The following is an 18,927-nucleotide window of genomic DNA, read 5'->3' on the forward strand; positions in this document are numbered from 1 at the left end:
AGAAGCTAAAGACCCATTTCCCGGTTTGTGATTGATCTGAAATTTTGCGCAGATATGTAAACCACGCGACAATGCAATATTATGGTATCAAGGAGCTGATCTGATGATGGAGCAGAAAGGTGGTCATAGGAACTCTATTATGAAACGTCGTATCCCCATCGAGTAAGGGGTTTTTAGAAACGCCTCGGCAAGCAGCAGATGACTGTTGAAAGAAAGGTACAGTCAGCGATAAAAGCTTGATCCAAAAATGAATTTTTTGCAAAAAAGCTTATTATCAGTATAAAATTTGGTGAAAATTGCTCATATTTGGCTCTGGAACACTACAACGGATAAATGGGCACAGCCACATGCTCAACATACTTTAAGTAGTAACGAATATCCACTCACCCAACATATCAAAACCGCTCAATCCTATCCCCTGTACCGGACAAATTGTCAAATACCCACGCGTGTGTCCTGCGTGACCTTCATCCCGCATTCCGGACCAGTCATCCAGGATGCCAACTATTCGCTACTTCCGCCGGGGGCAACAACCTCGTTTACTCTCGGCGTAAGTACACTGATTCTTACGCAACTGCGTAAATAATACTTGTTTATTGATGCTTCTAAAATAAAATAAACATTAAGGCCATACATTACTACTTATTCACTTAGACGAAAATGATTTATCAAATCATCACTGCTAGCACATAATGGCCGCGGGAGTATGTCGCCGCGAGATAGACTACCTGTCCTTATGTCATTAATACAATTAGACAAAGACGTGTCATCTATCTCGCGGCGACATACTCCCGCGGCCATCATGTGCTAGGCCTACAGGTTGTTATATTACTTAAGTATAAGGTACAGCAAGGCAAATGTAACTGGTCCATTTTTTCCATGTTTTACAATGTTTACATTATTAAATAGTGTCCTCCTATTATATATGGTAGGCGTGTTCAGTGGATACATGTAGAACTCAACATCATAGTGTAATAATGAAAAAAAAAACGGATTAGTTAAAATTGCCCCCCAGTCGAAATTTGTCCCGCTGTACCTTAATCAAAATGATATACTCGTAGGTACTTCATCAATTTCTTTTTCTATATTTGGAATTACTCGTAGTTGTCAAGCAGACCCTAGACGCTCATAAGTCGGTATAAGGGTCAATAAAAATTATTGAAACGTTACGTCGTTACGTTTAGTTACTATCCTTATCTATCCTTCTACTATTGTAATGTATGAAATATAATTTCAAGATGTATTGTCAGAACATAAGATAGAAAACCTAGGATAACTCTTGAGTGCAAATTAACAATTTAACATGCATGTCATTTGCACTCGTATCTGTCTCGAGGTCACCGCAACAAAATATTTATCTTTATTGCTTTGACCCAATTTAAAAATGACTCAATACCCAAAAACGTAGTCGTGATTTAGCTCAAACAACGCCACCTGACTTCCATAAAAGAATAACAATTGAATGAACTGAGCGTGGGCGAGCGTTGTTATTGATAAGCATATTACAATCATCTCGTGAATCAACCTGGAATTATGTCCGTAACGGATTGTTAAATGGTCCTAATATGGCTAGTAGATAATATACACCGCACGTGTTGTCATAGGTTACAATTATTAGCTTAATTGTCCCCGAGTAGGCGCTATTCAGCCTCTCAAGTAGGCGTTAACCGTCGGCGAAAACATTATGGTATAACCACGTTTCTCCACTGAACTAAAGCATTCTGCCAAGCTTTAGTCTGAGTGCTACTTTAATGGCCAAGCATATCTCGTGAATCTCAGGCATACATATTACCAACTTTGTCTTTTTCAAGATCTGTGCTGTAAACAGACACATTATGATACATTTGGCAACACTAAGATATATCAAAAACCTTAAAAATATAACGCCTCGCTATTCTGTAAAGTGTAACCATTTTGCAAAATTTTTCGTCACGAATTCAAATTATATTCTGATATCGGTATGACATTTCGATTTACATTTATCATATTATCGTAGGGAAAGTATCTGTTTGGAATTGGAACGATTTCGTGAGTGTCTCTCCTGACAAGGCGTGATCGGATACCCGAACAGACGAGAGTTGTTTAATGTATAATACAGATGGTCGGTCAGGCGTGCCAGAGTTACGCAACATTTATTGAAACATCACCTTAATCTCATTTCATGTAAGCAGCGATTCTTTCAAAGTGGAGCGATAGCCATTTGTTTTTTAAAGGCATCGGCACTAATGGGCCTTTCTATTGTTCTTTTTGTACGTGTCATGTCTTTCAATATGAGATAATTTAAAGTGCAATGTAGTGTAGAGGAATGAAAATTAGTGACTAATTAACATAATATCATTAATTCATATCGTTTGTATACTATATAACAAATATATTTCAAATCCCTACTTTGGATTATTTCTGTTATTATCAGATTTACAACAAATTGTGATAAGTTTTACTTATAAATTAATAGCAGAAAAATCCTAAATATCATAACATAACCTTTAACTATCAACATTATTCTTTGCAATCAAACAAAACAATTTAACTTTTATAATTTCACTGTAGGTAATGGAACATTTTTTATTTTCCCTACTTTTAATAATATTAATACATTGTCATAAGATTTTTGTAACTTGTTTAACTAAACCTACATTTAAATAATATATTTTGCTATCCCTTTTCAAATTTCTAACGGCTTTAATGATTTGTCTTTTTTTTTTCAATAATGTACCTACCTACTCGTGTATTTTGACTTGGTAAAAGTGGTTTTACAACATTAAGTATGCATTATTTTGTACGTCACAATTTTAATAAGTATACTTAATAAACATTAACCTAATTAACATACAATAAAATACAATACAATACAATACAATACAAATACTCTTTATTGCACACCTTGATAAGATACAAAGAAGCAACACAAACAAAGGTAAACAACAGGCGGTCTTATCGCTAAGGAGCGATTTCTTCCAGACAACCTTAATGTAGCGGAAATTGATAAACATTTTCGTGGTGTAGTTGTATCTAGTTTACACCTAAAGACAACTCATTGTGTTTGTGTATTCTTAGACACGTGTCGTTGTTTATTCACCGTGCTTAAAATGATTTAGATATAACAACTAAATTACAGTAGCCCCTTCATCGTCATTATATCCGGAATCCATGCACTGTATTTTGTAATTTGTTAACCACCATATTATAAACCTCGCTACATTAAACTAAATATTAATCTGATGTATTATGTATGCCTTAAGTATTATATTATTCAACATGTTATCTACCTCATAAACAATAACTCCATAGTCATAAAACCGTCGTCAAAGCAGTAATTACAAGTTGGAATCGTCCAAAGCTGATCTGTTCACGGCCCGGTAACACAGTAACCGCCATGCGACTATCGCCATACTTGATGACATAACGGCTGCGCGCGCGCCGGCCGGCACATGCACCGTTACCTCAACGTCCTCAACACAATGTAAGGCCTGAGAGGACGCTCGGAGCGGAGCGGTCGGCGGGCCGTGTAGCGGGCGAGCGTGCGTCCACCATAAATATGCAACGTCGACTCATGACACTAATTTGTATGAGCGTGTCCCATCCCACTGCACTGCCAATGCACTCGGGCCTCACACTTACTATACAACCTGTTACCTGCAAGAGTGTGAGAGAGTGTAATTAGAGAGTCGATTATAGTTTAATAAATAGTTATTTGTTTTACAAGGGGGCAAAATTGTTGTTTAACCGCACGTGTCAATATTGAAGCCCGAGCAAGCGAAAGATTCCAATATTGAACCGCGAGCGTAGCGAGTGGTACAAAAAGTGGAATCTTGAGCGTTGCGAGGGTTTCAAGGCACGAAGGTTAAAAAAATTTTCACCACACCAACACGAACAAAATACTGACTATAAACCATCAAACTAAATCAAATCTATCAATTTATTCAATATTTATAATTCAAAATCATCATTTATAGGTAATTTCTACCAATCAGCTCAAGATATCAAGGTAAAATTTGTATAAAATTACTTTGCACTCTTGTGGATAAAATGCAATTTTGCTACCTGTTTTCGAATAGCAAAGTAAGCCTTTATCAGTTGGTGTGGTGAAAAGACATATATAACTCCGTATAGACAGATAAAGTCTAAGAAAAAACGTACCTCAGTACCATACAGAAAAAGGTACGGTGGCCTAGATGGCATTACACCTTTGGGGTACGCTCAGCTAGATGGCGCTAAAATTAATATTTGACATTTTAAAACATATCAAGCTAAGAATATGGGCCTAATTTTCAAAACTGAGGTTCAAAAGTTTTAAGCCTGTGTCAAGAGATGGCAGTCTATGCACTGTGATTACACATTTTACTTCGACAGTAACTCTGTATAATACTCGATCCTCTTTGGTTTAATTAAATGTAAACAAATTCTACCCTCAAAAGGCACCTTAAATCAGTTGAGGGTAAATGAAAAGATTACACGACCTAATAAGAAGGTTGAAACAGGTCGATCATACATACATACATAAAATCACGCCTGTATCCCATAAAGGGGTAGGCAGAGCATATGAAACTGCTAAAGTTACAGTGCCACTCTTGGCAAATAAGGGGTTGAAAGAAAACGAAACTGTGACACTGCAGTGACAGGTTGCCAACCTCTCGCCTACGCCACAATTTACCCCATATCCCACAGTCGCCTTCTACGACACCCACGGGAAGAAAGGGGGTGGTGAAATTCAGGTCGATCAGTGACCCAGAAGTGGAACTCTGCAAAGCGTACTGGTGCTAGTGGTGCTGTAGAAGCGCGAGCGTATCTGCAGCGGCTGCAGCCCACCACCACAGCACAATGGCGGCAGACGGGGGATTGTTTAGTTTCCCCTCCTAAAAAAAAGGTCGATCAGTGACAGATCTATTGGTTCTGTGTTTGGTTAGTTAAACAACAAAAGTCTGGCTCTGCCTCGCCAATACGATAATGATTAAATATGTACCTATCTTAAGCGTTTGTGCATTTGGGTGCGTACCCTGTACAGGAATAATTATCTAAAATATATAAAAGAAAAAACTGACTGACTGACTGACATATGACGCACAGCCGAAACCGCTGGCACAGTATAATAAAGAGTACTATCGTACAGTATGGCCACTCCCGCTCCCCGCTGAAAGTGCCACCCACCCCCTCTCGGTTACCTCACAGCTACCGCCTGTCAAAAACGCGAACAGTCGACCTGTCATATTTCACTAATACAAGCATAGTACGCGTTCACCTACACGAGTTTAGATAGACTGTGTGCTAGGAACGCGCCTCTTTCATATATTTGATCGCCAGTGTCCGAGGTGTGCCGCTGGTCCTAGAGATTCCAAATTTGGCACGTAGGTTCCTTATGAAATGGGGGTCCAAAGTTTGTATGGGGAAACAATATTAGTTTGACTATTTTATTCGAAACTTCACAGGAGGATTCCTAAAGACATATGTTTTAGGTTTTTTGGAAATTACCCCTTAAAGGGTGAAAAGGGGGTGATAAAGTCATAATTTTTATGGTTTGTCAGGTATGGTATTAGTACGCGGGCGAAGTCGCCGGAAAAAGCTAGTTCATACATAAGTCCAAAAATATATCACCAAGTGGGAAATTAAGAAGAAAAGTTGTAAAAAGGAGTGATTTTTGTTGTTTAAGTTTTTAGTTCTATTATTACAGTCAATTTACTTGCTCGTCACGCTTTCACGGTTTAGAAAACTGTGTGAATCCTGCCTTTATAAAATGACAGCATGAAAACACCCTTATTTTTTGCCAATTTGTCAGCTAACGATAAGCAGAAGCAGAAGAATCTGTTCGGAATTTTCCGAAAAAAATATGCAACCAAACGCTCTAGCATGTTTCCGTTTCCTAAAGCGGGAAACTTTTTAGTGAACCGTTCAGCGAGTCATTGTAGCGGTAAATAAATAAGTAATTTATTTTAGGGTATTTGATTTACCACAAATCTTTGGACTAAAATTATATTTTTTATACATTCTACTATCTGAGTCACTTAATTAACAGTATGTGAATTAGTAAGTAGTTATAGTAAAGGTACCTATCTTATCGGGCGATTTAGAATACATACACAGGCGTCTACGCATGTGTGAGTGAATCTATCAGGAAATCCATAATTTATTGATCCATCAATCAATAACTAACCGGAAACTTTAAACCGTACCTATTTATACAAGATTGATGAATTATGCAATCTGTTTGCACTATAATACGGTTACAATAACCGTCAATACATTATGATACCTCCATAAAAAGAACCATTATATTCGGATAGTAAAGTCATTACTACCTGTCCATTTACAACAGATCTATGGCTACTATTATCTGCCGGACTAGCCGAAATGCCAAATTGCCACCGCCAGGTGTGAATACGGCGAATACGGCGATCGAAACGCAGTTTGTCTCTTTCGCGCCACTACAGAAGAGCGATAGAGAGAGCTACGAGCGATTGTGATATTGGCTAGGTACCCTGTTATATAATTTAGGCACGCTTCTAATTGATAACCTTCGTATGTATCAAAAGCACACGTAATAACGGCTTTGACTGTTGCTGCTCTGCTACCTAATCATTACGTATCATAAAGTAATTAATAAAACTAATTGGAATTAGCCAACTTAGATATGTAGACATTGTGGACTTGTGCAAATAGAAGTGGATATAATTTGACAAAATTAATTATGCATTGCGAAATAATAACGACTTAAACATCAATTAAAGTGACCATAATCGACAAAACATTATCATTTTCTAAAATAAACTTTTATTACCAATGCCAAGTAAAATGAGCAAGTTTTTACAAGACAACTATTAAGTTTCAAAAATAGAGTATTTAATGCCTATTGCAGTCGATATTTAACTTAAATAGTAACTACCCAATAACAATTATATACATTCTAGTGCCTTTGCTATTACTGCATAGTGGAGCAGTTAATATAATTACTGTCCATAACTGTAATGCAATAAAGTATCTACAGTACCTGAATATAAATCAGTCAGTAAATACGGCTACGCTGAACTCTGTTGACCTTATTTAAGAACTAAAAGTCAAATGGAATGAAGCTTTCATATTAGTACGACGGAACGTAGGTATCTTTTGTGTCTTATTCGCGTTTCTTTCTCTGCGGCTCAAATGATCTTGGCTAGGCACCTCGCCCACGGTGCTCGAGTCATGTAAAAATTATTTAAAATATCAAATATTCTATAGACGATAAACCTTTGCCCCTACTTATACATTTTCAATATTTTAAGTGTTATGGCTAGGCTTAGGACTTTTTATGGCATACCGTGATTCTAAAATCCGTGGAGTCGCCATATGAAAAATTTCCAAAGTCAAAGTCAAACAGTATGATGTCACATTAAATATAAATATTTATACATACTGTCACATCGTCACTGAATTCATTTTAATCGGACGTAGTTGATTTTATCTTAATAGTATTTTTTTGGTATTATTATATAGGATTATAATAAAATTTACTAATAAATAACATTATTAGTTAAAATTAACTACGTTCGATTAAAATTAACTAGGTAACGTTGTGACAGTATTTATAAATATTTATATTTAATATGACATCTTACTGTTGGACTTTGACTTTGTCTTCGAAAATTTTTCATATGTCGACTCCACGGATTTTAGAACCACGGTATGCCATAAAAAGTCCTAAGCCTAGTTATGGCTCTTCGATGGTTCCGCCAACGTCAAGGTTTAGGAAAATTGGTACTTTACGAACACAATTGGCCGATGAGCCCTACATTTTTCAACTGAGCAGCCTTTATTATTAGTGACAAGATTTTCATGACAGTCTTTATCCAAGAATATGATCGTTCCAATAAAATTAACATGGATAATCTATGGAACACACAAACCTAGTTAGACCTGTCAAAAAAGTAATTAGTTTACTTTTGTTCTGTGTATTGTTTGATCATCAACTTAGGCACACCTCGGACACTGGCGGTCAAATATATGAAAGAGGCGCGTTCCTAAGCACACAGTCTAAGGTCGTGTAGGTGAACGCGTACTATGCTTGTATGAGTGACATATGACAGGTTGACTGTTCGCGTTTTTGACAGGCGGTAACTGTGAGGTAACCGAGAGGGGTTGGGCGGCACTTTCAGCGGGGAGCGAGAGTGGCCATACTGTACAATAGTACTCTTTATTATACTGTGACATAGGTATGGACCTCCATGTCCCTACTATGGATGATTGTACCATATGTATTTGTACAGATTGATTATCAGTATTGGTCATAAATGGCCAGCTTTCAATTTTGCTGATAATTTCGTGTGCTAAAAAATTGCACCGGTCTACATTTTGGTTCAAACAAGATAATTTTTTCACATGTCCGTCACGCAATCAGCTGAATAATCTGGGCATCGACTTTGCAACAGTGTGTGCACTGCATTGGTAACATCGCTCCAGTTCTGCGCCGGACCACTGGGCATGGGCGCTCTTACGTCGAGGAAACCACGCCCTGCCTCTGACACAACTACCCGTTATTCTTAAACCCACTACAAAAGAGCATAAGTGACTAGACCCTTTGTTGACATAAGACCTTTTTGATTAGCAGTATAATTGCATTGGAAATGCACGCTCAACCACGTTTTTTTGTTGTCGGTAAATGTGACGAATGTCGATCGATAATCGGTTGAATGTGATTGGAGTTATTTCTGCTTGATCTGTACATAAATATAATATGTGTAATTATTTATTTCAAACTATTATGAATAAGCTAATTTACAAGTAACTCACCTACTTGTAAGTTTAATTGTGGACTCCAAATTTTTGTCTTCTTATAAAGATACAAGTAAATCTCGCCTTAATGGTAACCGACAAAGTGGGACGTTTTACTAAACACACTCACATTTGAACACTAGAAAATATTAGTGAATATGGCAATGACAAGGTATATCAATCAAACAGTGGACGTTGGGTGTAAGAATGTTGTAGGCTTAAAATTAATGAATGACCTTCTTCATCTATCATCTTAGCGATTGTTTACAATTTTTGACTGAATAGAAATGTAAGGTCAAATAATATCATCAATAACTATGTGTGAGCTGCAAAACTACTCGTCTCTTCTCTATTCTATGGCATCAATGATATATCAGCTATTTGTTAAATTGAATAGAGGCGGTTCATGCAGTGTTACCAAACAAATGATAGTTACATCATACTAATGTATCGAAAAAAAGAAAAAGGCTGGTACTCTTGTATGAAGTAACTTCGAGTTTGTTTTGTTATTCCTAATGACCATCATTAATTTTACTTAGACACCTGTCCGCAGTTAAATTCAATTACATGAGATTTGGTAAGGAGGTGGCTAAGGAGATTTTGAATTAGAAAATTGATTTTTATGCATTTATATTATTTTGTATGCGTTCTTGATACGGAGCATGTTATTGGTTGTGCACAAAACATATTTTTACCTACAGATTTTGTGTAAATGAGTAGATAATTTTGAGACTCATGGATTTCATTCAGAGGTTCCTAAATTAATTTAAAATCCTGACGCATGAGATATACAGTATGTAAACTAACGAAAACCATTACTGTAACCCGTAAATGTCCAGGTGATACTGAGAAACTTTTACTATGGGACCAACACCCAAAACGCGAAATAAAAATTTACTCTCCCATAGGAAATACTTACTATAAAATAAAACTACCTATGAAACTGTCAGAAGATATTTTCGTGATTTCGGGGTTGATCCCATAGTAAAAGTTTCTCAGTATCACCTGGACATTTACGGGTTACAGTAAATGGTTTTCGTTAGTTTACATACTGTATACTTAGTACCGGAATGCGTTAAGATAATCGATAGTATGAAAATGAAGAAAAGTATTGTCTACGATTCGGTTAACATTCTAGAATCGATTAATTGTAATTTATTTTTGACAGCTAATACGTACTTACATACTAATATTATAAATGGGAAAGTGTGTGTGTCTGTTTGTTTGTCCGTCTTTCACGGCAGAACCACAGTATAATAAAGAGTACTAACGTACGGCAAAACGGAGCGACGATTTAACGTGATTTTTTTATGTGGAGATAGTTGAAGGCTACTTTTTGTCTCTTTCTAACCCCCCACTTACTTTAAAATGGGGGTGGATGTTTGTATGGAGCATTCCGCAATTTTTGCGAATTTAACGCGAGCGAAGCCGGGGGCAAAAGCTAATCCATACTAGTATGTCTGTCTGTCTGTTACGCTTTCCCGCTTAAACCACGCAACCGATTTTGATGAAATTTGGAACAGACAATCTTTAGACCCTGAGACAGAATATAGGCTACTTTTTATTTCGAAAAAAGGGATAAAGGGGTTGAAAAAGAGGTTAAAAGTTTGTATGGGATTTCTTAATTTTAAAAGATAAAACCATGAAACTTTATATTTTAGCACTTGATAAGAAATCATTGAACATCTTGATAACGGATAGGGATAGGGATAGGGATAGGGATAGGGATAGGGATAGGGATAGCGATAGCGATAGCGATAGCGATAGCGATAGCGATACGGATACGGATACGGATACGGATAATATGGTTATCGTTAGAGGGATACGGATAATCGGTCGGCGGTCTCTTACAATCAATGTGCTCTAAGACGATCGTTGTTTGCTTGCTTGAAGATTACGTTTGCGATAAGTATAAGCAAAATGTAAAAAAATTTAAGGGATAATAGAAAAAAGTACTTTTTACCCACCGATCATAGTGTCGAAATACGGGCTATGTGGGATGTTTAAAAAGGTTTCCCCAGCGTATATAGAATTACCTACGCTGTGGTCGATGTGTAATATTTCTACAATCATTGCAAGCAAAAGTATTATGTGCAATCGAAATAATCGCAGATAAATATACCTACAGAGAAACCTAAGGATCCAAATGAAAATCTTAATGAATACTTTTATTACGCGGGCGAAGCCGCGGGTAAAAGCTAGTAAACTATATTAATGGAACGCTTTACATTAATGCTTGTGCTTTGTGTCATTAAAATATACTTGTCTCAATAAACTAAATAAAATTGTTATATCGAAACACCACCGGCTCTGACCTAGACTACTAACTGGGCTCAACTTATAAATAATAATAGCTTGTCCGACATCTCAGCTTTCAATTGCTAGTTAGATATCATTGTGAAGAAACATGTGCAGAAGAAACAATTACTGCCACACAGAACAATAGAACTTTGATTAGAAATTTGAAGAACACGACATCAAAATGATTTAATTAATATCTTCTTGCGCCTGCACAATACACCCCTATTTTTACCACTTCCTCAGTAAAAGTAGAGCATTTTCAACTTGTAAAATTTAATTGACATACATTACGTCATTCGTATGAGATGAATTTATCGGAATATATCATTTTAGTGACTAGGTAATTTTAAATGTCGAAAGACGTGATGCGCGTGCGAATGGGGCGACTCATCTTTTGTTCCGTTTAGTATTGTTTTATACCGTATCAATGTATGCTAAAAGTAAAACCCTTAAATGCATGGTGATGTAAATATGCATCATATATTTGATGGCCTATGACGCAATATGTAGCTAACCAAAATCACATTTATACCTTAATTATTATTCAGTATTTATTATTATTTAATAAATAATTAAATAAATTAAATAATATAATAATTTACTATTTATTATTTAAGGATAAAGATGAAATGGCGGAAAAGTGTGAAAAAACAGGATGATGGCGATTTTTAGTATGTGATTTAGGCAGATTTTTTCGGAGTTAGTAATTAGTTTATGTTTAAACATTTTATCATGGGGGTTTCACAAATAGTGTACCTTTGTAATAGTAGTAAAACTTTATACAAACAAAACTTACCAATAATTATATATTTATATAAATAAGTTTTAGCCTATTTAAATTCTAACACTGATTTAGTATTAAAATCGGTATTAAATTTTTTTTTTCCAAGAGTCAGTAAACCATTGTCTATCACATATATTAATATCTCGTTAAAATAAAAATTTATGCATTTAAGGGTTAAATTTGCTAACGGTGTTATTGTTTACTTTTCAGATGCGGCGTCAGGCTCGGATCTCATGCGGCGGCGCGCTGGTCGGGCGCTCCGCCTCGGCGCTACAAGGTATTGTATTTGTCTCTTAACTGGACTATTGATTTTTATTTAAAACTAGCTTTTGCCGGCTTCGCTCGCGTTAGAAAGAGACAAACAGTAGCCTATGTCACTCTCCATCCCTTCAACTATCTCCACTTAAAAAATCACGTCAATTCGTCGCTCCGTTTTGCCGTGAAAGACGGACAAACAAACAGACACACACACTTTCCCATTTATAATATTAGTATGGATTAGTATGGATAGAGGAACTAGTGGGCGAACCCAGCATCATTCGTGACAGCAAGACTACGTACTCGACTTCGCTGGCTCGGCCATGCGGAGACAATTGGAGAGGATCACGGCGTTTTTTTTACAAAAACTGTCAAGTAAAATTACTCAAAAAGGTAAAATAGGAAATACGACACGAGTGGCGATAAATTAAAACACGACTGATACTCAGTATTTAAAATGACACGACGAGTTACAAATTTCCTCTTCGCACATGTATCGTATTACACAAAATAATCACTCTTGCCGGGATTCGTGCCCAGATGCCATCGGTACAGGCAGGTACACTCTAGGCCAGGTGTTGTTAAAAGCAATCCAATAGGTTTTCGGAAATCCAAATTTTTTTTTTTAACCCCCGACGCAAAAACGATGGGGTGTTATAAGTTTGACGTGTATGTATGTCTGTCTGTTTGTCTGTTTGTCTGTCTGTCTGTGTGTGTGTGTGTGTCTGTCTGTGGTATCGTAGCTCCGGAACGGATGAACCGATTTAGATTTAGTTTTTTTTTTTGTTTGAATGCTGAGTTAATCGAGAGTGTTCTTAGCCATGTTTCATGAAAATCGGTCGATTAAATATGTCGGAATTTTTTCAAAATTTTAATTTTGTGGTTATTTGTTATTATTTATGTTTGCTGCCACTACTTTTCATTGATGTTTTTTATTTTATTTTTTCAGTATGGCTGTGGCTACTGATATACGTATTTCAAAACGAATTTCGGATATCGAGGTCCATCGAACCAGGAGTAAGTACAGTTTCTGCTTTAAATGTTTAATTCGTCACTCTTCTTAAACACCTACCGGAGTTCCCAGTCATATCAAAACCTGGCTAGTGGTCACATACGATGCTCCAATCCATCGCTTTATTTATTCATTGTCAGTACGACTTACTAGAACAAATGAATGCTAATACCGAAACGTTTTTATTATAAATATAACGGTTTTATTAAACGTTTTAAGAACCAATAAAACCTAGTTACCCTTCTGATTGGAAGGTCAGATGGCAATCGCTTTCGTAAAACTGGTGCCTACGCCAAATCTTGGGATTAGTTGTCAAAGTAAACCCCAGGCTCCCATGAGCAGTGGCAAAATGCCAGGATAACGCAAGGAGATTGATGAGGTAAGATCAGAGCTTAGAAGAGATTACAAGAGTGAATAGGCATCTTCTGGGCAAGCTAGGCCACGTCAGTCGCCAGTAGCTAATAAGCCCATTTTTTTTTTTTTTTTAATAGCCTATATCCGTCCAGTTGTTGAGAAAGGAGTCCAGATCATCCCGCCATCTCTTTCCGGGCCGATCCCTCGGGCGTTTGCGTATTGGCACCCACTCCGTAGCTAACTTAGCCCACCGCGATGCATACGCCGTATTTACATGGCCTGCCTAGTCCCACTTCATCCTGGCGGTTTTGACCCCAACGTCAGCAATGCCTGACTTGGCGCGCAAAGTACTGTTTCGGACCCGGTCAAGCCTTTTTACCCCATGCATTTATAATAATAAAAAAGTGGACGGAAAACTCATTAACACGAACCCCCCTCAATTCCAGTACTTGGACTTCGACAACCTCCCCGAGACGAACTTCACGTGCGCCGGCAAGGTCATCGGGGGCTACTATGCGGACCTCGAGACCTCATGCCAGATGTTCCACGTGTGCACCGTGGGCCAGCAGGACGAGCCCATGGACATCAAGTTCCTTTGCCTTAACGGCACCGTCTTTGATCAGGTAACACACCTATCTTCTTCTTCTTTAAATCCTGTTACCCTCTGCTGGGGTGTGGGCCTCGAATCATATTCCTCCATTGACTCTGGTCTCGGGCAGCTTAAGTAACCTCCTCCCACCCCATCCTATACCTAAGGGAAGAGTTGTAACTCCACAGTAAATGCGAGTTATTTGTATAGGTATAGTTATAGTAACATCTAGCGACAATCACGCGTCAACTAGCGTAAATTATCAGTAATGCTACTTGTCAATAGATGTCGCGACGAACGAAGAGTCTAATGCTCACCAATTTTTAGCGAATATTGCAATAGTATTAATCAGTATTCTGTTCTCAATTCCTTGTGCTGTACATAATATAAGTTGTAAACTGTTCTAATATTAATTTTTTGACAGACGAGCTGTTGACACCTAGTAGCTAGAAGTGGTACTGATAATTCACGCTATTTGACACGTGATTGACGCTTGATTGTCGCTAGATGTAACTATAACTATGCCTATACAAATAACTCGCATTTACTGATGTATGGAGTTACAACTCTTCCCTTACTTATTCCTCTATGGTAAAAGTAATAAATAAGTTAATGCACTGTTTTATAGAAATGATGAAATTTAATTTAATCTATAAATCATTCTACACTTTAATAAATTGTAAATACCAGTACAAGGATATTATATATATTTTCAGGAGACAAGAGTATGTGAACGGGTGGATGAAGTAGATTGTACAAAGTCTGAAAAGTTTTATAGTTTAAATTTAGAATTATATGGGAGCACACTCGCACCACCTATAATACAGCCAGACCAATCGAAACCTCAAGGAGAAACGACTGAACAAACAAATCAACAAACCAAACCAAGTAAGACGGCAAGTCCTGCACCGCCTCCTGCAGCTGAGCCTCCTGCACAAAGTGATAAAACTCATATAATCCAAGCAGAGGTCGAGGATTCTACGGAAGACCCTGTATTAGATACGAAAAAAGAAGAGCATCAAAATAAAAATCATTATCTGCCGACGGGTTCTGGGTTTACGGCGCCTGAGCACGTAGAAGCCAATGAAGGTGCGTATTTATTACCTACTTATTTATTTCCTTAAATAAAGATTAAAGATGAACATACCTAATATTATACAGTATTATAAAAAAAATATGATTAGACCTCCAAGTAATTCAACTTGAAAAACAAGTAATATCATGTGAGTCGAACCCATGGTCCCAAATTCTTTTACTACTTACCAATACAGATATTACCTACTCACACTATTCATTGTATTGTCGTCTATTTCATATTCTTGCAGAATTCAGAAACGCTTTGGTCTTATTCAGAAATAAAAATATTGTAAAAGGTTAATCTGGTTAATCTTACACTAATTAACTAAGCCCCAGAAGTAAGTAAGATCAATAAGTCGTGTATTTGTTTTTCAGGGTTGTATTAAGTGGGTACAGAATTCGTTTCTTAGGTATTTCTTTTTTTGTAAGGTTATAAATTCAAAAATGAATAAACTCATATTTCTTTTTCAGAAAATCAAGAAGACGAAGAATTCGATAGCGAAAATCCTGATTACGACGACGATTATTCGCCCTCTACAATGACTACACTCACTCACACTCCAACCACTACCACAACATCAACGACGACTACAAGAACAACTACTACTACTAGAAAACCGCAACCTCCTGCAACATTCACGCCATCTACTCTATTTCATCACCAGCCTCTTTCTGGATCATATTTGAATCCTTCACAAAGCCCTCCGTTGTCATCGCTGTCTCCTCCGTCACACGCTTCCGCGCCGTCTGCGTCTGCGTCACCTACTTCTGACCCCTCACTCCTATCTCCTCAAGAATTTATCTACAGACACCGGGGTCCCGGTTCGGAAGCTATTTCATTTCAACGCCAAAGCTTTCGCCCGGCAGATGGAGTTTTCATAACGCATGCTCCACCTCATCAGTTTGATCATTTCCAATATGAATCTTCCCGTACCGCACCAAGACCGGCACCGTTTGTGCAGAAGCCTCAACCGTTTAGACCTACTACCTTAGACCCCCGGGATCAACTTTTGCGCCCAGGGCCAACTTCACAATCATCTGAACGGCACGAAATGGCAGTGAAGCATAAACAACAGCCTCAAACTTACCTTCCCTTGCCGGCCCAGAGGCCTTTACCTTTTGATCCATTCTATTATGATCGTAAGAGGAGCGATGAATCTGTTTTACCAGACAGCGAATCAACTCTCTCTGCGCGTTCCGTTGCACCACCTCACGCGCCACAGAACAAACCAAAAAGCCCACCGCGGGTAATTGTCACCGCTAGCGCTTCGGTTAGCGATAGCAATGGGAAGAGATTAAACTACACTGTCGGCAACGTTGTCAGTGCAGTGAAACCAATTGTGCCAATAAATTACGACGACTACAAGGAGTCGGATCTTATATTCGATCCATTCTTTCTCGATGTGCCAAAATTACAAAAACGAAGAAAGACTAGATCGAATCAGAAGAGACGGATATTTACAGTCCCCGCGACCGCAACTGTGTCGCCTGAATTAGCAACTAGTAAGCGTGTTGTCACCAAGCCTTCGATCACGTCTAGAGCTACAACCACAGACATTGTGACAACTACCATTCCCACGACCACTACTACTGCAGCGTGGAACCCGAACGATTACGTCGATGATAACTATGAACCACACGCTTACGTTCATTCTATGCCTCCGCTAGCTATTCTTCATTATGAAAGGAAAAAATATGATAAACATGAGGGAAAGCCTAACAAAGACTCAGTTACGGTAAAAACTGATAACTTCAAACAAGATCATCGTTTGGTGGTTGTGTCGAGGCCGACGTCGTCTGTAGCGCAGACAACCTCTAGTCAAAGCAAAGGCGCGGGCGCATCGCCCCCCGCCGCGTCGCCGCCGCCCCCGCCGCCCCTAGAAGCGCCCGCTTGCGCGTCCCCGGGTACCACTGACTGTCGGACCCATGCCTAACTATTTAGCTCATATTAGGTAGATTATTTAGATAGAAAAATTTCAAATTGTTCAAATATTAGTTGATTCTAACGCGCAGTGAAATGTTGTCGCAAACTAATGACTTTATAATTTACGTCTCTTACGACAGGGTCAACCATTAAATTAGATTAAAATATTTATATTTTATTACTACATCTACGACTTCTGTAAATAAAAATGTATTATTCAAGTTGATGGTGTCAAAATATACTAAGCTATTATTAGAAAGGAAAATCTGTAAATATTTTATAAATATACATCGTGTTTCTGTAATACTCGTATTTATTTATTTTGAACATTGTCCTGCAAATAACAATCTTTACATTCATACTGGCGCAGCCCTATAGGCTATAACGCGAATTAATATGAAGGTAAAGGTGAGCAATTCTGACAGAGACCATCATGCTGAGAAGATCCACTAGGTTTCCCAAAATGTCCTATGGTATAAGTTTGACGTGTCTGTCTGTCCGTCTGTCTATTTGTCTGCCTGTCTGTCTGTCTGTCTGTCTGTCTGTGGCATCGTAGCTCCCGAACGGATGAACCGATTTGGATTTAGTTTTTTTGTCTGAATGCTGAGTAAGTCGGGAGTGTTCTTAGCCATGTTTCATGAAAATCGGTCTACTATGTCGCGGTCGGGGGATTTTTCAAAATTTTAATTTTGTGGTTACGTTATTGTCTCTTTCTAACACGAGCAAAAGCTAGTGTGATTATAAAAGAGGAGGGAAATTGAGGAAACAAACCAAACCATAAAGACTGTTCGGAAAGTAAAATTTATGGGGTCCAAAACATTCCACGACTTTTCTCTTTCTGAACAGACTCTATTGAGCTTGTATTTGGTCGAAAACATAGAAGTAGGATGAAGTATGAAGAATAGAGATACCTCTTTGATACCTCTAATCTTCATGGGATGAAGTAAGCGAAATGATAGGTCTGTGGTCGAAAAATCCAGATATTTTACTTTTATTTTGTGATAGGTATTATAAATGGGAAAGTGTGTGAGTCTGTTTGTTTGTCCGTCTTTCACGGCAAAACGGAGCGACGAATTGACGTGATTTTTCAAGTGGAGATAGTTGAAGGGATGAAGAGTGAAATAGGCTACTTTTTGTCTCTTACCAACGCGAGCGAAGCCGCGGGCAAAAGCTAGTTGGTTATATTTGATATTAGGGTTATAGGTAGGGTTTTATTTGACCCTCGCCGCGTTGCGGATTTTCAGCTGAACTAATTTCTTTTACTGGCAAGGATTACTATATGACACCCGTTGTCGAAAGTCATCGAATGTCAGTGATGTAAACATGAAGCAAATATTTTAAATTTTCTAACGGTTTCATCGCAATTTTGTCCAAAATAATATGATTAAAAATGAAAATAATTATACTAAACGTGATAAATTACTTACAACAAAAAATGATGAAGGATTCGACAGCATTTCGATACCAATGATCTGAAATTGGTTATTGACAAGTCCGGGACTGACAGTTTATAGTGCGGTTCTCCTGTATTAATTTGTTGGTTTCGCGTTTAGCCTAATATATTTTTTGTTCTAATTTAAGGTGTCTGTAGCTCTGCAGCTCTGTAGTATTATCAAGATTTTTTCAATTTACCGCTAATATGATATTAAAATATATAAATTAGCTAATTCAATACAAATTGTAACAAATATAAATAATTAACATATTTACTGACTTATAACTGTATGTTACGAATAAAAAATTTCATTTCATTTCATTTCATTTCATTTCTGCCGTGAAAAATATGTATAGAAATAAGGAGGCCGTTCCTTAACTGCTACTGGTGGCAGAACAAGGTCCCACGAAAAAAGAAAATAAACATCGATGACTTCGATTAAGGCACAAGATTC

At 37.6% G+C, this 18,927-nt stretch overlaps 1 protein-coding gene across 1 annotated transcript in view; it reads left to right on the forward strand.

The window, feature by feature from the left end:
- Positions 1 to 17,342, forward strand: part of LOC125226319 (mucin-5AC) — a 94,170-nt gene extending 76,828 nt beyond the window's left edge. Inside the window, exons 3-7 of the mRNA XM_048130265.1 lie at positions 12,035 to 12,101; positions 13,032 to 13,099; positions 13,895 to 14,071; positions 14,754 to 15,126; positions 15,586 to 17,342. Of these exons, the coding sequence (XP_047986222.1) occupies positions 12,035 to 12,101; positions 13,032 to 13,099; positions 13,895 to 14,071; positions 14,754 to 15,126; positions 15,586 to 17,048 (2,148 nt within the window). The 3' untranslated portion in view covers positions 17,049 to 17,342. The remainder of the gene's footprint in view (positions 1 to 12,034; positions 12,102 to 13,031; positions 13,100 to 13,894; positions 14,072 to 14,753; positions 15,127 to 15,585) is intronic.
- Positions 17,343 to 18,927: the final 1,585 nt, after the last annotated feature.

This window comes from Leguminivora glycinivorella, chromosome 5, assembly GCF_023078275.1.
Source record: "Leguminivora glycinivorella isolate SPB_JAAS2020 chromosome 5, LegGlyc_1.1, whole genome shotgun sequence".
Lineage (NCBI taxonomy): Eukaryota > Metazoa > Arthropoda > Insecta > Lepidoptera > Tortricidae > Leguminivora > Leguminivora glycinivorella.